General features: G+C 42.3%; 1 protein-coding gene across 10 annotated transcripts in view; it reads left to right on the top strand.

Annotated features, from left to right (window-relative positions):
• The first annotated feature begins 662 nt into the window (after positions 1–662).
• The window catches only part of KIF21A (kinesin family member 21A), a 94,229-nt gene continuing 74,036 nt past the window's right edge, over positions 663–20,855 (top strand). For 6 of the 10 annotated variants that reach the window (XM_075081333.1, XM_075081331.1, XM_075081326.1 and 3 more), the window contains exon 1: positions 675–926. In XM_075081333.1, coding sequence (XP_074937434.1) covers positions 883–926 — 44 coding nt within the window. In that variant the 5' untranslated portion in view covers positions 675–882. Of the gene's footprint in view, positions 927–20,855 lie in introns of all 10 variants that reach the window. The other 4 variants (XM_075081334.1, XM_075081329.1, XM_075081328.1 and 1 more) reach the window with 2 other exon arrangements.

Raw genomic sequence — 20,855 nt, 5'->3', positions numbered from 1 at the left:
AGGCATGTGTAAGCCAGGCGCCATGAATGGCGTCGCGCGCACCCATAGCTGCCAGCGCCTCGGTGCACGTGCAAGAGGTGCGTGTGGGGCTACATGCAAGTGCATGCGAGAAAAGAGCTGTGCACGGAGGGTAAGCACCGCACGTGTGTGCGTCGAAAGGCCTGTGTGAGGAGGTGGGCGTGCAAGGTGTATGGGAAGGGCTGTGCGTGAGGAGCATGTGTCCAACTAACAGGGGCGTGTGTGTGTGGAGAGGGGTGTGTGCGAGGGGTGTGTGTGTGTGACGGAGGATATGTGGAGGGGTGTGTGGAGAGAGGGGTAGGTGGACAGGGGGTGTGCACGTGTGGAGAGCTGTGCCGTGCGGGGAGCTGTGGCGTGTGGGAGCTGTGGAATGCGGGGAGCTGTGGCGTGCGGGAGCTGTGGCGGGGCCGCGTACCCGCGCGTGAGGGGAGGCCCGTGAGGCGACGGCCCCGCGGCCGCCGTGCCCGCGCCGCCAGTGGCTGCCCGGGGCGGGGCCTGCTGACGCATTGCGGCTGGAGCGGGCGCGGGGCGGGCGCGGGGCTGGCGCGGGGAGGGGGGGGGCCGGTGCCCGGGGCCCGTTCCCCGCCCGCCGCGGGCTGACTGACAGCGCTCCCCGCCCGGGGACTGGAGGGGCCGGAGAGGGGCGGGGGGGAGGAGGAGGAGCGGCGCGAACCGCCCCGCGCTGCCGCGGCTCGTACCTATTCATTCAGGCACCTAAAATGGCTGGAGAGAGGAGGTGGCGGAGCAGGAGGAGGAGGTGAGGGGGGAGCCGCGGCAGGGCCCCCACCTCCTCCCCGGCAGCCCCTCATCGGCCCGGCAGCGCCCCCCGCTCAGGCTCCCGCCCGCCCGCCCGCCCCCGGCATCATGTCGGCCGGTCAGGACGAGAGCTCGGTGCGGGTGGCGGTCAGGTAAGAGGCGCTGCCGCCCCCCTTGCGGGGGCCGGGGGCGTGGGTGGGGGGTGAGCACGCCCGGCGGGCCCTCACGCCGCGGGTGACCGCGGCCGGCTGTGCCCCTGAGCCCCGAGCGGGCCCTCTGCGCGGCGCGGGGGTGCGGGATCCCCGCCCGTGGGAAGCGGCACCGCCGCACAGGGACGCCAGCGAGGGACATCTTCCCTGCGGACAGAGTCCTTCGCGCGCCCCCGCTGAGCCTCTTTTTCCTCGCGGCAGTTGGAAATAGCCAAAGGAGAAGGGAAACCCCCTTTCTGAGGTCTTTCTCAGTCATTTCTCTCTAATTTTCAGCAATGACCCTAAAAATACTCCAACTATTTATAGCCCGGTGCTGCAAGTGCTTACTCATGGAAGCAAAGCAGCCCCTCGGCTGTAGCGATGCCGTTTGCATCGCGGAGCTTTGCCAGAGTGGGTCCTGGCAGGCCGGGATTTTTAGAAGGATAAAGGCTTTTATCCCACGGAGGTTGTGTCTAGCCTCGCATGCTGGGGGCGGGGTGGGCGGGTGGGCTTCCACGAGGCTGCTCGCAGTAAATGAGAATAGGTGTATGTAGAAGTCATAATGGGAGTGGAGCTTAAACAATTTTAAAACATCAGCTAATTCAAATTACTCTTTTATCAGAGATAAAAATCTGTTGTTCATCAGTGAACTCTTGGCTCTTCTCGGTTTTCTATGTTAAGATATTATTTTATCGTTTGAAGACCTTCCAGATTAGCCCACGGATGTCTTAATTTTCAAGATGTCTTTACATAATTCAAACGTGAGGAGAAATATATGTATATGCATGTCAGTATTAGGATTTTAATTGTAATACTGAATGATGATTTATTTCTTCCCTTTAAAGAAGTTTATATTATATGCTGATGCACTTGGAGTATTTTGCCACAAGAAATCAGACTTTAGGGGAAGGTCTGTATCCACCAGTGCGGTCCTTGGAATGACTACATATATCTCACCCTCTTAGATAATTCAAGGGCTGTACAGGAAGACAAAGAGGGTGGGTCGTTTTTTCTCTGAAGGGTGTAGGACTAAGCGATGTTACTGCATGGTGTTGTTGGTATGTGCGTGTGGGGGGAACAGTTCAATAACATTTTCAGTAAACAGAGAAACACCGCCCCTGCATGATAACGTGGGGCGTACGCTGCAGTTTTTCATTAAAGTCTGCGCACTGATTCCGGTGGTGTTTTCTGTCGGGAGAGATGCTTTTGTGAGTGGTATTATCTGTTGAAGCATTTTTTTACATGAAGTGTAGGGAAGTATTATTCCAAAGCATAATTAGGCTGACTTTTTAAAAAGGAAAATATGAGATAGGTGTGATCCTAAAAATAGGGTGTGTTACAGGTTTACAGACTACTCTGTCATTTGCAGAAAATATTAACTACATTCTGAGCCAAAAAAAATAGTGATGTAGAAGTTCATTTACAAGTACAGAGGTTTGTTGCAGCTAGGAATTAAATAAGCCTACTGATGCAAATAAGTTTATGGTTGTAGGTGTGTGGTAAATAGGTTAGAAATAGTATATGGCAAAGAATTTGAAGTGAATTAAAATCACCCAGCTGCAGCAGCTCTTTAAAACAAATTCCTAATGTTAGAAGGCAGATTTCTTCAACGTAATTGTCTAACTAACAACTTACATCTGAGGGCAGTTCACTAGTAATAAAGAATTTCATCTTTCTTCCTGTCTGCTTTCTTCCTTTTGACGGAATAACTATTTATGTACAAGATTTCTCCCTCTCTTCTTAGCAGACACAAACAAAAGCATGCATATTTCTTTTTTCCACCAGTAGCTCTTTATAGATATTTTTCTATTATTTCTGGTTGTGTGTTTTGCACAGCCCTATAATTCAACTGCTGTGGCAATGCACTGTGTATCAGCGCCCTGTTGTGCTGTGCATTATGAATATTACATTCTGTTTTCTTGTTGGGTTTGTTCTTCAGCTCTTTTTGAGAGGTAGGGCTTAGCTCAGTGATGATCTCCACAGTTATGATGAATTAGGTGTTGTTTTTGCATGTACGTTTTCTGAAAAAAGCTTTCTCTACAGCAGGACCAGCCTTTAGTTTGCAAACCCTGTGGTAGTAACTGAAGTAGGATATTGGAAAGGCATATTGTACTGAATTTACTGTGAAGCTGAATTTGCTTAAACTTTAAACATAGACTATAGAATAGATATCACTGAAATTGTTTAGCAAATTGTTTTTCCAGAACCTGGTTATCTCACTTAATTGTATACAGCGCCATTCAAAATTACTTCATTCTCTCCAGTTAGTGCCCCCTTTAAGCTATCGACTTGCATGCTGATTGCTCCCCTTTTTCTTCAGCGAAATAATGGCTTTGTGAATGATGAGCTGATTACTCAGGTTTAGTGAAGCATAAAAGCTGAAAATAGTTTAGCAGATAATCCAGTAACTAATGTTAAATTCCCAATTAAGAAGAAAAATTCTTCCTCCATTGTCAACCATCACTGAAAGACTTTTGGAGTTACAATTTTGATGATGGTGTGCAACTTCAACAAAGAGCTTTGCTCTTCCTGTAACTGTGCATAGTGTCTGTTTTCAGATGAAATCAGAGAGCTCCCATGATAATTATTTAATCAGATGGCTGGTTTTTCTTTTAACTGTGAAAAGCTATCCTTTTTGTAAATCTGAAATTGCTGTAAATGTCTCTTCAGCATATGAAAACTAACGTTTCCTGAGGAGGCTATGAAAGGGTATAAACATCATAGGTTACATTTCTGGAACCACGACTGCAAAAAGGATAAGTTATACCTCCTAATTCTTGTGTGCCTTGCCAGTTTAGGGGTGTCCACAGCCAAAATACAGCATGTAGGCTTCCTGCATGCTGGGTAGATGAAGTTCTCGCCTAAGACTGAGATCCTCAGTAGTCAGTGGCCTGTGTCAGTATTTCATTTTAGAGAGTCATTGTATGAGGTGTCCAGGGATTGGATGGGGTGACTGCAGTCAGCGTGCTAAACCATTATGTCAGAGTTATGTTTACTTTCACCAGTCAGACCTAAGCTGTGTCATAGGAATTGAAATAGCTCCAACTGGAGGGGTAACAGTTAGTGCCTATCCTCACTCCATGTGGCTTGGAGCCATAGGGTTAGGATGTCCTAGCAGGGATGATATAAGACGACAAGAAATTTGGACTTAGGTCCTTGGCATTTTTGGGTACATTCTAAACAAGGGAACTCTTGGAGAGCACTAATGTTTGGGCAGAACTCACCAGAAGGCTTGAGTGGAGGGCTACTCTCTGATGAAGCATGGAAGGATGTCTCTTGTTCGGATCCTGTTATGGAGAAGGCACAACAATGTAGAACACTGAAGTAAACATCTGTCTTGTCATCTAAAGGAGGAAGATGGCCTTGGTTCACTCTTAGTCAGTGGAGACCTCAGACACAAAGCTTCAGTATTGATTTGTAATACTGCCTTTTAAGATGCTGTATGAAAACAGAAGAAATAATGAAGAACAGTGTGAAAAGATGAATGGATGTGGAAGCTGACCAGCAGTCAAAAGAAGTAAGATGGTTACTCAGATGTGCTTCGGTGATGCCTCAGGTGGAGTGGGTAGTTGGCGGAGCTAAAGGAAGTAGGGCTTTGGCTTTGGGCATGTTGTCATTGTGAAAGATGGAGCCCAGTTGAAACCGTGTAACGGGCAGAATGCAAAGAGCCAGGGGAGAGAGGAGTTATGGCGTGGTGTTTTATAATCAGATTTGTTAAATATCAGTAAGCAGTAAAGAGTAGAGATGTGAAAGTTTCCACTTTTCATCATCCTCGGTATGTTTGTGTATATGTATCTTCTTCCCTACTTTGGCAAGAGTACCTCACTGCTACTACTCCAGCTGCTGTGATTTACATCTGCTCTGTGTTTCATCCCTAAAGCAAAGAGGGGGAGCATTGCTACCATCTTCCTCGTGTGTAGAGAGGCTGTGGGATCAGCCACCCAGCTCTTCCCTGATTCATCTAAAAAGCTTCCTTCTTGTACCTGCCTTGGGTGTCTGCAATATGTTATGACACTGCTTCACAAAGGTGAAATGTTTTAACTTCCATACTTGGCAAACATCGTGTGCAAGAGGTAATAGATCTATCAGGAAACTTTATTAATAACAGTGGGAGTAATAGGTGTAGCTGATGAATTAGAACCACTCAGCTTCTGTTTCTGGTATTCCAAAGGGGAGATGAAGTACTCTAGCAAAACATTGATTACTAATTCAATTTAGGAACAGGGATTTTTGCAACTAATCAAGCTGCTTGTGGCATGAAATCAGGATATAGTGTTAACTTTTGATAAGGCAAATAGGGTATGTTCATCCCATGTAACCTCAGCCTTCCACTGGAAAGGTTTGTTATGGGAACACTGGATTCCAGCTTTTCATACCTGCAGTTCTTGAACAATGTGACCAGTTGGACCTCTTCTGTATTTTTTTTCTCTTTTGCTAATTTCTGTGTGGTTTTTTTCTCCCCATACAGAATCTGCTGTTGGCTGCTATTGTGACTGCCTCTGCCTTTTCTTTTGCATTCCTCATTTTCAGCATTTTTTTCCTAATGGCTTTCACGCTGAAGTTCTCTGAGCTAGATCCAGCTACCATTAAATATGTTAGGAAAGAAGCAGCTGAATGGAAGGAACCTGTCTTTTTTTGATAGGTGTGTGTTGAAGGACTTTGGCTGTTTAAATTGATTTTCTTTCTTGGGCTGCTGTTCTGCAAACATGGCTCTGTTTAAGCTTCCTACTGTGAATAGATCCTCAAATGTCAGATGAATGGCCATGTATGCTGTGGTATACATCATAAGCTCTGGAGGGCAGAGGTAGTCATTTCATGCTTCCCATACAGTGCTAAGCATTCTCTTAAATTGTTCTGTACCTAGATAAGCAACTGCAATAGATAACAGTACTATCCATTGGCTCCTTAAAACGAACCAAAGTTTTCCTTTTATTAGGCAATAGTTATTACCCACCTATAATCATGTGAAGCTGTGAAAGTTTTCTAGGGACAATGTCTCAAAGTAACTGTATTAATGAAGTTCAGCAGTCTATCAGTATGCAAGTATGTACCACCAAAGAAAAAATAGTTCAAGAGTATTAAATAATAATTTTTTGAGGACATGTTAGGTGTTGGGAAATACCTCTTTTGGAGAGAGAGTCTGTTAGTGGAAAGCTGCAAAAGAGATCTTGTTTTTGGAAAGCTCATGTTGCATATCTGTTAGTTTTGATGTTTCTGTTTGCTCCTAGACTTAAACAAACATTCCCTTGTCCTTCACTGAAACTTTACCTCATCCATATGTTTTGCATTTTAGCTGACAAAAAGACATGACACCATCTGCTGCTGAATTAATTCAGGTTTCATCGTATCTGACTTGGTCATCTGTAACTGATATTGCTTGGGGCAGGTTGAAATCTGTGATCTTGCTTTCTAGGAAATAAACTTCCCTTTCCTCCACTCATGTGATGTAAACGCAAACTCATTCTTTGATGGAGGGGAAAGAAATCCTAGTTGGGCATTTCCCTTGATGTATTCCTTGGCAAAAGATGTCTATGTCTTGAATTTAAGAAAAGAAAAAGCCATGAGTGGTGTGCATGAGTGGACCGTTCCTGCTTGTGGATGAATTATATTTCTAACTTGGCATTTCCCAAAGTTTGTAGAAGGCTTGGGAGTTTGCTTCCCTTTGAAAATCACAGAATGGTAGGGGTTGGAAGGGACCTCTGGAGATCATCTTGTCCAACCCCACTGCTTGAGCAGGCAGACCCAGAGCAGGGGGCACAGGAACGCATCCAGGCGGGGTTTGAATGTCTCCAGGGAAGGAGACTCCACAGCCTCCCTGGGCAGCCTGTTCCACTGCTCTGCCACCCTCACAGGAAAGAAGTTTTTTCTCATATTCAAGTGGAATTTCTTGTGTTCCAACTTGTGCCCATTGCCCCTTGTCCTGTCATTGGGTACCACTGAAAGGAGTCTAGTCCCATCATCCTGACACCCACCCTTTAGATATTTATAGGTATTGATGAAATCCCCCTTCGGTCTTCTCTTCTCCAGGCTAAACAAACCCAAGTCTCTCAGCCTTTCCTCACAAGAGAGATGCTCCAGCCCCCTGATCATCTTGGTAGCTCTCTTATGGACTTGCTCAAGCAGTTCCACATCCTTCTTAAACTGGGGGCCCCAGAACTGGACACTGTACTCCAGATGAGGTCTCACTAGGGCAGAGTAGAGGGGGAGGATAACCTCTTTTCATTGAGTTAGTTGCCAATTTCCATTTAATGACATTTTCTTTCCTGATTATGCTCGATGGAGAATTAGGATTTATATTGTTGGCCTAGACACTCCTCTATTACTAAACTCAAGGCTTCACACTTTCAGTTTTTCTGTGTAGCTTCTGTAAATTCTTCTGTAGGAGTTGAATGGCCCTTGTGCTTGGGATCAAGGGAGCCTTGCTTCCTCCTCTGCTTCCCTTTATTTGCTTTAAGTGTTTTATAGATTGGCCTTGCTGCTTACTCAGAGGTGGCTGCTGGAATTCTTGCTTTCATGTTCTGTTGCCTGATTATTGCTGGGGAAATAAAGCCATTTTAGATGCATTTTTTTTCTGTTAAAGGAAAAGATTCAGTAACCTGCCATATCTGCGGCTGCTGGAGCAGAGAATTTTTTTGTACACTAATATTATTCCTATGTAAAACACTTGCAAGGAGTTAAGTCATTTGAACTAGCAGACAAGAAATTAGAAATCAAATCAGATCTGAACAAGTCCAGCAAGAGTAACTACTTCAGCTGTGCCTTTTTCTTGTCCTATCCTTCTCTTCTCTAAAATTATTTAAAATCTTTGTTCATTTTCTTCCCATCCTTCCTCTTTTTTTTTTTTTTTTTGTAGTTCTCCATGTTTATTTCTACTTTTCCCTGGTGAAGCTTTTCTGGAATAAATGTGTCTGCTCCAGTGTGACTAAAGGGAGAAATGCAGCCCAGTTTTTCAAACATGTTCTCTTGTTTGATGTGCTTACTATAGCAACAAGATGCAAATGGAGAGCAGTGAAAGGGTTTTAAGGTCAGCATCACAGTGAGTTTGGTGCATAGAGAAGGTCTGTTCAATATGTATTTTAAAATGTAAAAACCTGCTGATTCAGAGCTAACAATTGATTAGCATAAAATATTTCATGGATAGACTCTGCATAAGGAGTGAGGAAGGGATACCATCTGGTCCTTTATTTGTGTTGGTATCCTCAACAGATTTGGTAAAGTTGGATGCCACTGGCATAATTAATTTTTGTTTAAAGAACTTTTTCTTTAAAATCAGCTGACAAATGCTAGGCTTGCAGTTTCAGACACTGCACCCTTTAAGCATCTTTAAGGTCTCTAAGTCTACCTAACAAAAATGAATGACATATCCCTTGAGCTTGTTTGTTGCGGAGCTTCAATACAGAAAGCTGAGAGCCACAAAACCTTAGTAAAAGGTTACGATGTTATTGTTTTACTATACACAGCAACTTATATGTGTTCAAGTTGAAGAGTGCATTTACATTGTTGGATTTGAAAATGGATTAGAGGATTTGTTGCCTAGGTAATTTTTGGTGTTTAACTGGTGGTTCTTGCATTCATGCTGTTACAGGAACTCTGCATACTTCAGTTGGTTAGCAAATACCTAATGCTTTGCAGGACGCTTGAGATTTAATGTAGTTTTTCCACACTGACTCTTAAATACTCCAGATCTCTTGAAATGCTTTCTCTTGAATGCTGTAGCTTCAGAGGACACTTATTTTTCCCTTTGTCATGGTTTCAGCTGGAATAGAATTAACTTTCTTCACTGTAACTGACATAGCGCTGTGCTTTGGACTTAGTATGAAAACAATGTTGATAACACACAGATGTTTTAGTTGTTGCTGGGTAGTGCTTGTACTAGTCAAGAACTTTTCCAGCTTCCCATGCTCTGCCAGGGGCACAAGAAGCCAGGAGGGGAGGGGGCACAGCTAAGACAGCAGATTCAAACTGGCCAAAGGGATATTCCATATCATGTAACATCATGCCCAGTATGTTAACTGGAGGGGCTGGCCGGGGGAGGGAGGCAGCAATCGCAGCTCGGGGATGGGCAGCATCGGTTGGCAGGTGGTGAGCGGTTGTATCATTTGTGGTTTTGTTTTTTCCTTTTTCCCTTTTTGTTATATTATTATTGTTATTATCATCAATATTATTATCATTATTATTTTAATTACTAAACTGCTCTTATGTCAACCCCCAAGTTTTTTTTTGCTTTTGGTCTTCCGATTCTCTCCCCCATCCCACAGGGGTGGGGGGAGCGAGCGAGCGGCTGTGTGGTGTTTAGTTGCTGACTGGAGCTGAACCACAGCATCCTTTCATTTATGTTCAACATAACTGATCCTCTAAAGACATGAATAAAACCTGATTCTCAAGGTGAATAAGAGTTAAAGGACTCTAGCATGGCAGTTCAGCTACCACAGCTGAACACATGGAAGGTTATATCTAATGGGACTGGACGGAAAATATTTCTCTTTCGTGAGACATTTTAAATGGAAGAGTTTGATCAAATGAACTTTGCTGTTCACCTGGTCTCATCTCATTTGGGATCTTGAACAAAAGTTTTCCACATTTCGGGTCAATGCTCTAACCACTTGGTTATTGTCGTTGTTTAACCTGTGGGTTTTTTTTTTTTCATTATTTTAATTGAACTCCACCACCACCACCACCACCCCCCCCCCCCCCCCCCCCCCGCCCCGGTCAGTTGTCTTCTGCTTAATACTGTTAAAACAAAGTTCAAGTGAAAAGTTATATACCTTTGGAGTATTAATGTCCATCAAGACTATATTGAAGTATGTGACTTGTTAGCAATGTTAACTAAAAGGTTATGCAAGTAATCAGTAATAGTTTAAAACATAAAGATAACAGTATACTCTGGAAATATATTGCAAATAATGAATTATAGTCTTACATAATTCTGGGGTCACTAGCAAGCCTGCTAAAAAATGTCCTATGTACAGTATAACCCTTAGTAGGGTATAGAACGTAGGAACTCAGATAAACCACTTTGAAGCATTCGTACCCCATTGCCTGTGAGACTGCATCTTCTTGGAATAAAGTGCTAGGAAGGTAGACTGACTTAAGTAAGGTGTCTGTTCATATAACGTATACCAAATATTGAAAATGAAGACGTTACTTATCTAATTAACTTTTGTTTTTCAAAGCCAGTAATTCTTAACATTCGTGTTATTGGATGTTTCTTCCCTTTAGCATGGGACTAATTAGGAGATGATTCCTGAGATCTTTTGTGTCACTCTGAGTAGCTCGTTATCCCAAGATCTTGGAGTTGCTAATTTCTCACTCAGTAGTATTGATTAAATATATTTGCCGTCTACAGCAGAGTCTCTTTGTGCTTGATTCTGTCCTAGGACAGAATCTCTTTGTCCCCATCTCCACCCTTGTGAAGATATGAGTGTGCTATGGGCGAGGTATTGAGTCTTTTGTCTTTTTTTAATATTGTTTTGCTGCTCTTCCCTTCCCATGTTCCACTGGTGCTTTGTGTATTGTAATCTCAGATTTATGTCGTAAGCTCATCAGGCCAAAGATGTAGCTTCAAAGTATAATAAACACTTCTGGTGTGATATAACACATGATGTAGTATGAGAAAAGAAACTGCTACTAAAACACCTGAGTTAGTCGTTACCTTCTATGAAAAGTGTTACAAGTAAAAATTCTGTTTTGCTAAAATATGCATATGGTTCTTTCTCCCTCCCCCCACAATTTGTTTCTGTGTGAAGAGGAAAAAAAATTATGCCTGTACCAGACACTTTGGTCTGAAGGAACTAGCTGACTACTAGGCTTTTTACCTGCTAAGCAAACCATACATTGCTTCAGATTTCATTCTACATAAGCTGTCCAGGTAAAGTTTATTTTGCTCCCTGGTCTCAAACGTATTCCTTTTGAAGTCTGGTCTCTAATCTTAAGTACCTAAGAAATAATTATTTTTAGGCTCTGGCTCTGTAGTGCGATGCCTTTGAATGTTGTGTGGTTGTGTGTGGCTTTTTTTTTTTAAGAATTCTTACCTATACAAATTACTTTGCAGACTGGAGATATTGATAGTGTCTAAACATCCCCCATATTTTCTTTTTCTAGTTAGCAATTATATCATGTGTATGCATAACTGGTATTTTGGGAAAGGTTGATTTGTTTTATGAGCAAACTGAAACACATTAAAGACCAGAAAAGTGTTTTCATGTTGGGTTAAGGGGGAGCAAATATCTGAATATGTGTTTTCTAGACATGATAGAAGAGAGAAGGATTCTACTTTTCACAGTGTTTGAAGAGGTAGTAGGTCAGAAAGAAGGCCACCTGTTCAATCTATGTCACTTAGAGTACAGCTTATGCTTTGGTCTAATCTAATCAGTCGGCCTGTCACTCAGGAACAATAAAAATACCACTTTGATGATCTTCACTAGCAGAACTTCAAGTTCAGCAAAAGTGGATTGGTTTCCAGTGAGCTCTAAAATGAGATCTGAGATAGGGCTGAACTGGTAATGACAGGTAAACTATTTGACAATTAAACATCAGTATAATTGTCCTTTTTCTTTTGTCCTCTCAAAAGCTTTGGACTTCAGGTTTTTGTTTGGGTTTTTTGTTGTTTTGTTTTTGTTTTGTGGATGTCTTCTTTTTTTTTTTTCCTTTTTCTTCCCCGCACAGTCCTTAGTGATCTACATTGGCTGGTCATCTAGTCAACCCACTGCCTTGGCTCTGCATTTTAAAGCATAGCTGTAGATATATTTGATTATTGTTGTTAGCAAAGCTTTTGAGGAACAGATGGACTTCTCATTGTTTTCTAAATGTCAGCAAGGAAAGCCTTGGTAGGCCCTAAAGAGGAAGAAACATTGTAGAGCTGAGAGCTTTAGATAAAAGTACTTTGTTCTGTGCTTGCAGCCCTGAAAGCAGGGCTGGCCCATGCCAGGCCAATGCATCTGTTGATGCTTACTTCTCATGACTGCTGAATGCTGAGATGCTTCTTTGGGAAGAGAGGACTTACATAAAATGGTGTTGGCCTACATCTTGGATGATACTTGACTGAAAATAAAGGGCTGGTGTGTTCTCTGCTGCTACTGTAGGCAAGGATTCAAGCAATTGAGTGATACATAAAAATTAAGCATGAAACAACAGTGTTGTGTTTTGGCAAAAGAAGAAAATTAGTGTAAATAGAAATTGGAATCTTTAATGTAAGGTGGAAAGTAATCCATGTCCTTTGTTCAGTACTGCTGATGTGTTAAGCTTTGGGTGCTGCATTTCAAGAAAAAATAAAAACTAACTGAGGGGACTTCAAAAAAGAAGGGAAAGTACCATTTGTCTGTGAAACGTGACCGGTTCCGGAGTGGGAGATATGAGAAGTGAAGATTGCTAAGAGGCATATCTTGAAATACCTAGAGTCAAATACAAAGTAAAAGGGAATAAATTGTTCTTCATGTTCAAGGTGAAGTGGATAACAGGTAATAGGCTTAAATTAGAGTAAGAAAAGTGAAAGATGAGAAGGAAATATTTTTCTATTGTAAGGATGTATGTCCTGGAACAATTTGTCTGCAGAGATGTGGAACTGCCCATATAGGAGACTTTTAAAAACAGTTCAAACTGGTAACTGCTGGGAATGTTTTGGACATTGGTGGTATTACCTTGGTCCAGAAAGGTGGAGTGGCTGAATAAACTCTGTGACCTTTCTAGCTCTTTTCCATCCCAATTGTCTGTAATTCTGTGAAGCTGGGTGTCGAGTTCCAGGGCCTAAATTCAGCACAGTTGGATGATCCTATTCATGTGTCAGAATATGTTTACAGGGGTCTGACAACATCCACATGAATAATAAAGCCTTACAGATTTGGAAGGGTAAGCTTAGCCTAATTCAAGTTTGAAGGAACGTCAGGAGGTCATTTGATCCAACTTCCCACTCAAAGCAGGGTCAAAACTACATTCGGGTGAGGTTGCTCAAGGCTATATCTAGTTAGGTCTTGGAAAAACCTCTGAGGATGTAGATTCCTCAGTCTCTCTGGGCAACCAATACTTGACTGTCTTAACGGGCAGATTTTTTTCTCTATGCCAAGTTGGGAAATCTCTTGCTTTAGTTTATGACCACTGCCTCTTGTCCTCCTGATGTGACCCTCACTAAGGAGCTTGGGTCTGTCGTTTTGGTAATCTTCTCTTCTGTATTGGAAGAGAGCAGGCAAGGCCTAAAAACCAGGAAGATATTGAAGAGCTCTGCCCTGTTGGAAAGGGTAAGATATGGGGGACAGCTTCAGCAAAGGGGGTGCAGCCTCCTCTCCACATGAGTTCTGAATATAATAGAGTTGATTCTTGGGGGACTGATAGTCATCCAGTGGTGCTGGTGATATGGCTGCTATTAGGCAGTAATGTGTTGTAAGCACACACAACGTGAAGTACTGGAGGCATCTGTTAGTTTGAATGGTTTCTATAGTCTTTCTGTTCTAAAGTCTATTCTTTCCCTCATCCAACCCTTCCCTACCTGTCTTGAAGACTATTTCATAGTAGATACAATATTGCTGCTGTGAAGGCATTGTGAGTGTGCTGCAGTTATGGGTAACTATCTGCTTTACTCTCCTCCTAGCAGGAATACATGGTGGTCACCCTCTGCCCCATTTCCTTTGTCACAGTTTAAGCTCACTTATTCTTTTGGCCAAGCTGACTATTGAGAATAATTAACCTCCAGCACTGTTCAATGTTTCTTTGCTTTTCAGATGTTCGTGCTCTCCTTGGCCACCTCATAGAATAATCGTGTCTATTTCCCTGTCCCCCCCCCCACCCCCAGTGACAGTTCATGTTTCATTCCTTCAGTTTTTCTGGCTTGTTCAAACAATATCTTCTCTAAGTCAGAAGGAAATGCAGACAATAGTTAGTAGTTTATCACACGAAGCGCATGATTATCTTGTGAATACAATCCAAAGCATCAGTTACTTATCTTGGGACAGTTTCTTATGACTACTTTGGAAATAAATTATAATTTGTGCATTACCAGTTTTTGTCTTGCCTGTTGAAAAATGGATTTAAAAATTTCATTTATTTGAGTTTGCATGCACACATAATGTGTGTGGAGCACTGGGCAAAGTTAACATTCAGCTTGGTTTGTATTGCTGGCTCTCTGCCTAGTATCTGTGCAAGAGTTATCTGGTTGAAGTTCAGTCTGTTTAAAACAGAGGAATGTATTGGTAGACTGAGGAAAATGCTTTGAAGCTCATGGTATCTGCATCTCTTGAAGATAAATGTTTTTGACTTGTAATATTGCAGCTAGGAAACGCTACTGACTTCCAAATTTTATCAGATATGTCATGGAGGTTAAACTAATTGTAGTCTAGCTGGATGACTGACAGATTTTTTTAAATTGTAGAATCATTAAGGTTGGAAAAGACCTCTAGGATCATCAAGTCCAACCGTCAACCCAACACCACCATGTCTCCTAAACCATGCGCTGAAGTGCCACATCTACACCTCTTTTAAATACCTCCAGGGATGGCGACTCTACCACCTCTCTGGGCAGCATATGGGTATTCTGTGATTTATACATGCATTTTTCATCTTAAGATTAAACTTCTTTTGGGCAAGGCGATGTGTCTAACCAAGGAATGTCCAGTGGGGCAGAATGCTTGTAATGTACTGCACTGTTTTAGTGAAGATTGCTCTTCTGTCTTGTTGCCTCCTTGATACAGAGGGGGATGGTCACTCCAGCACAGCAATGTGGGTGAGAGGTACTCTCCTTTGCTGAGAAGTTACATGAATTGGTATTGTGTAATTTTTCCATTCTAATTTAAAAAAAAAAAAACAAAAAACAAACAAAACCCAAACTGTAGGGTCCTGACTATTAACCCATTTTCTGTTCAAAATAGCAACAACGCTAGTTTTTAATTTAGTGTATTAACACATTAAATATTTTAGTGATAGTAACTGTCTTTCAAATACTAAATCGGTAAACTTGTTTTTCTTGAGTCACTCCTGCTGTTTCTGTAAGGCCTAGGGTTTTTGGTTTGGTTCTTTCTTGGCAGCTAATAATATGTTGACCTTTTAGTTGTCTCACATGTCTACGAGACCTGCCTCCAGCTTCTGGATGTCAGATCCTTCAGAATGGCTCTGGGGGTGGCATTCAAATATTCAAAACCAATCAGTTTAAGGCATGATTTGAAGCTATATTGTAACCCAGGGTTTCAGGTATTAATGCATTCCACACATTGTAAAACCTTTTCCCTCTGAGTCACTTTAAAGTGCAATACAAAAATTATATTGTTGAGGCTTATTTTCCATATCTGTCCTTTGAGGCTGAAAGCTCCATCTCTGGAGATCTTAAAAGTAGATGATGGAAACATCAGAGGGGAAACTGCTAAAATGAAGACTTGGATACATTAGTATGTGAGTACTAGTGTTGGCTGATGTAAAGTGATACTGGATGGATAACTTATATGGTATTCCTGGGACAAATAGCGGAAAGAGTGTTTAAGGGGTCTCTACTGCAGCTGTTACCAGTACTGGGAATTCTTTGGCTACACTGCTACCTGTCCAGGTTGGTGATGCCATATACCCAATATATACACCAGTGTCCCCACTCTTGTGTGCCAATATGAGCAAATGTCTGGTTAGGGGACACTGGCCATCTCACATCTCACTTCCAAAGTTGGAAATACTTAACTTGTATGACTAGTTTTAGATGTTTTTCTTCAATACAGGGCTAAGCTACAAAGTCTTGGACATCTGCTGCTGTTTATAGGGTCAGCTTTGGTGTTGGAGTATCAATGACCACATCCTCTGAGTATTGGCTCAGTATTTAACATGCTGAGGAGACTCCTATTGCTTATTGATCTAGGTACAATTGGAGCACAAAGGTAGGGGGTGTCTTCAATTACTTTGGAAATAGCTGAAAATTTTTTTTATTCCCAAAAGAAATGGCCTTTCAAAGCTCCCCTTCCTTCCCCCACAGCCAGGTAGGAATGACAAGAGGGTGTAGAACCAGGAACTTTCCAGTTTTATTATGAAGTTTGAAAGGTTCAAGGTCAGCCAGAACTTTTTTCCTTTCTTCTAATTCACAAATCTTTCTGGATATCCATATTATGTGCCACTACATACTTGACTTGCTCAGTTCAGTGTGCTTGTGACTAATGCAAAAATCATGGGAGAGCTACAGATTGCACAAGGACCTCTCTTATGTGGGGTGTAGTAGTTTGTTTTTTTTTCTTTTTAAAAGGAAAAATGGTTGGGTTTTTTAAATTATTATTTTTTTGGTCAGGTTTTTCTCACTTGTTTGAGTCCTGGTCTAGGTTGTTTACTTTCAATTGTTAGCTAAGGTAGGTGACAGAGGACTTCAAACATTAGACTTTATTGTTTTGAAAAGACCCCATGGTTCCAGCAAGAATTGCTGCAGGTACAGAAGCTATCAGTTTCTGCTGTGTCAGCAGTTTTTAGGTGGAGTGTCACTGCTGTACTATTTTCCAGCTGCTGAGTCTTTGTTGCTCCGTTTTTGCTGCATTTGCAAGACCCCTCTGCCAATGCTGCTGCTGTAGATTAGAGGTCAACAACCCAAGTGTGCTGCTTTGCACTGGTTGCCTCGGAACACAGGGTTGAAGTCCTGTTACTCTGAACTGAAAACTGTGATACCTCCAGGTTAGGATGATATGGTGGGTACTGTAGAGAAGATAGAGAAGACACAAGAGGTTGTGTACATTTTTGATCCATTCTGACGCTGACATGATTACCTGACATATTGTGGAACACCAGTGAACTGGATTTGATTGTGAATCCAATTATGTATTTAGTTAAAAACATGATTGTATGTGAAGTGCAACCAGTCCTGACCTCAAACTTCAAGGGGCAGGGAAATCCTCTCCTTTCATTAGTTCCAGGTAATCCCTCTCCCTGTCCTGAATCTGTCACTCACTCATAGTTTCCATTTGTCTTATTCCCATTCTTCAGCCAGTAGGTCTTAATTCAGTGGTCTAGAAATGGTTAACTCTGGCAAGTATAGTTGGGAAATAAGCTATTTGTAGTTTCCTATGGGCCCTACTAATTATTCATGTGATGAAGCTTACATAAGGGCTGCATTGCAGTTACACTTCATTTGATGACAGAGTTCTGTATTTCTGTGTAAACAAAAGTCAAGTGATAAGGCATGGGCAAGCAAAGTCTATAGTTGAAAGCAGGGAGAAAACAAACTTTTCTGGGAGGATCTTAAGGTGGTACTATCTGCTTAACCATCATGCTCCTTAAAAAAAGCAAAACGCATGACAGTACTTTTAAAAATTTTTTTAAATAAACCCCAAACCTGAAAGAGCCTTCATTGCTATCGTTGTTCCTTGCTTTAGCATTTTTTCAGATTCAGTGGTGAAATAAATTAAATTGTACAATTAAAACTTTGTGTAGCATGAGTTAGTAAAATATTAAAATTTGAAACAGCACAGAGGTTTTTCTCTTTAGCTTTGACACCAAAATTGTAAAAGTAGACTGTTGTGGAAGAATTGCAAGTACCTGTTTTAGAGAAATCTGGAAATTCTAGAAAACATACTGTTGATCCATTAACACCCTTTTAAGGCCTTGCTTAATACTTCCTGGCAATTTGTGTAGAACACAAGTTAGCTTAGGAAGTTTTGTCCAAATATTCAACTTTTCTTTCTAAATATCTGGTACCTTAGCTTATGCTGGAATAATCAACCTTCTACCTCTTCTTCCCATCCCCCAAATGTTGTTTGTAGTGCTAAAGGAAATTATTTTCAGTGGAAGCAAGGTTGGCCAAAACACTAAAGCTTTGTTATTTCTGTATGCTTCTTTGCCTTTTTTTTATTGTTGTATTTGAGGCTTACAGTGAGAGCAATGGTAGTATGTGGCTGAAGCTGAGTGCAGCCATGGAGTGGAAGTCTCATGTGTATATAGGTGTGGGAGACAGCTGCCTGATTCATAGCAGTTGGCGATGCAGTTTGTAGCTGTGTTAACATCCAGTCTTCTGACTTCTTGGTGCTGGTGAGGAAAGAGTTTGAAACAGCTTTAAAGTTATGGATTAATATGTAGATATATCTGTCTGTAGCTTTTAATAAATGTATGACCCTTTATGAAAGCTTTATATAAGCCTTAGGGTAAGATCCTCCCTGGCCTTTAGGCACTGCCAGTATGCAGTTAGCACATTATTTTGTGTGAACTCAGTTTCCCATTTCCTGGCAAAGTTTTCTGTTAACTTAGCTATTGATCCTGGAAAACCTTGTGTGTGCCCCTCTTCATGCACTGTTCTGATAGGTCTCACTTTAAGCCAAAGGAACTCTTCTCTGATGTTAAGTGCTTAGACGAATGAGATATTTGGTCACAAGTTTTGTGGCAGGGACCATAGCCTGGTTTTACTGTGGTCCTGATATGTAAACAGTTACTGTAAGCTTAAATTTCTAAGGCAAATTGAAACACTGTATTTTGTATTAGAATACTTGTTTTGAAAGCACCTGTGCTACCTCCAGTGTATGAGGGGAATATGAACTCTTACACAGACAAACCACAAGTGACTTGCATTGGTGATTTCTGAGAGCAGCTGGGAAATGACCGATTTAGAAGCATTATGTGCCAAGAAGAGCTGATTTAATTCAGTCAAAACAAAGAAATGGATTTTGACTCTCAAGAACCTTGTCAGGACAGACTTTTTCTGTCCCCAAGGAGCTGCAGCCGAGTGTTCAGCAGACAGACATCATCACAAGATCAGGTGTTGCTGCTTTGTGTGCGCTGGAGCTGAGGGAGGCTGGCAGAGCAGTGCCCAGGCTAGCAGCTGTGTGCAGAAGGGGAGGATTGTTCCAGAAACAGAGGCAGAGCCTTCTCTGCCTGTAATGTAAAATTGAGACAACTGTTTTTAATTTGTGTAAGCTACCTTGCTGCATGATTTAGCTTTTTTTTAAATGACTTTGCATTAATAGTGTTGGAGTTCTGGTTGGATTTGCAGTCTAATTAGGGAACCTGAGCCCTAATGAAAAATTAAGCCTACAGCTAGAATGTGAAGCGGAAAGTACTTAGTCTTGCTGTTATGCCAGCATAGATATTGGTGTTTAAAGCAAATACAAGTAGCAAGGAAGTAATGAGTTCTTCCTAGATTTTATTCACAGTGTGTATATCATAAGTTAACGACGTATTTGACTTGTGAACCTGTCAGTTTACATCGTGGTGCCTTACCAGGGTGTGCATATTTCATGGATGTGCTCTGTCCTGGAGCTAAAATTTTACTGAAACAGTATTACCAGTATTATTTCTGCTAGTGGTAATTCCAAACTGTAGGCTTTCTTGTGCAGTGAGGTCTGCATGCTAGTAGCAATTAACCAGGAGAATGACTCTAATTCCGCAATGATTTCCCACTGAATTTGCTCAGTCTAGCCAACAAGGACTTTCCACCTGCCTGGAGTGGAAGCTCAGCTGTTAGAAAATCAGGCAGCATCTTCTATTTTCTATGTTATCAAAAGTCAAGAATATGAAATTAGCCCATGCTTCCCTGATGAGGTAGCAAAGCATGCTCTTTCACCTTCTGTTAGGTTAAAACCTCCAGTGATGTTAGATATTATAGCCAATAAGTTATTTGGATAGTTTTAACTGTTAATGGAGAACTAGTAGAAGTAATATTGAAGCATCACTTCTTTAACTTTAGTCCAGTGATACATATCAGTTGATCAGTTCTTAAATGTTTCCTTTGACTTAAGCCATTCTTTACTATATTCCTCCATCTTTACACAGAGGATGTTCTTCTCTACTGGCAGTGGGGAAATTTAATACCCTATGCAAAGTGGGAGATGCCATAGTGGCTGCAGCTTTTTGCCCAATGTAGTTGGGCAAAACTATTTATCTTTGTCCAAATCAAACAAATAATATGTTGAAATATTTCAGTTATTCATTGTGGTGAGTTGACCCTGGCTGGATGACAAGTACCCACCAAAGCCACTCTATCACTCCTCAGTTGGATAGGGGAGAGAAAATATAATGAAAGGCTCGTGGGTTGATGTAAGGACAGGGAGAGATCCCTCAGCAAATACCATCGTGGGCGAAACAGACTCAACTTGGGGAAATAAGCTTAGTTTATTAACAATGAAATTAGAGTAAGGTAATGAGAAATAAAACCAAATCATAAAACACCTTCCTCCCACCCATCCCTTCTTCCCAGCCTTAATGTTACTTGCAATTTTCTCTACCTCTGTCCTGTGAGCAACACAGGGGGACGGGGAGAGGGGGTTGCAGCCAGTTCATCACACGTTGTCTCTGCTGCTCCTTCCTCCTCACACTCTTCCCCTGCTCCAGCATGGGGTCCCTCCCACAGACAGTTCTCCACAAACTTCTCCAATGTGAGTCCTTCCCACAGGCTACAGTTCTTCACAAACTGCTTCAGCATGGGTCCCTTTCCTGGGACACAGTCCTTCAGGAACAGACTGTTCCAGCGTGGGTCCCCCACAGGGCCACAGGTCCTGCCAGCAAACCTGCTCCAGCATGGGCTTCCCACGGGGTCCCAGGCTCCTTTGGGCCCATCCTCCTGCTCCAGCGTGGGGTCCTCCGTGGTCTGCAGGTGGTATCTGCTCCACCGTAACCTCCATGGGCTGCAGGGCACAGCCTGCCTCACCAGGGGCTGCAGGGGAATCTCTGCTCTGGCACCTGGAGCACCTCCTCCCCCTCCTTCTTCACTGACCTTGGTGTCTGCAGAGTTGTTCCCCGCACATATTCTCACTCCTGTCTCTGACTGCAATTGTGCAGGCCTGGGGACTTTTTTTTTTTTAATTCCAGCAGCACTACCATCATTGCTGATGGGCTCAGCCTTGGCCAGCAGTGGGTCCATCTTGGAGCTGACTGGTGTTGGCTCTATGGGACACGGGGGAGCTTCTGGCAGCTTCTCACAGAAGCCACTCCTGTAGTCCCTCTGCTACCAAAACCTTGCCACACAGA

Source organism: Phalacrocorax aristotelis, chromosome 1 (assembly GCF_949628215.1).
Source record: "Phalacrocorax aristotelis chromosome 1, bGulAri2.1, whole genome shotgun sequence".
Classification (NCBI taxonomy): Eukaryota; Metazoa; Chordata; class Aves; order Suliformes; family Phalacrocoracidae; genus Phalacrocorax; species Phalacrocorax aristotelis.
The sequence above is the reverse complement of the archived record's forward strand: the minus strand, read 5'-3'. Positions and strand labels throughout refer to the sequence as shown.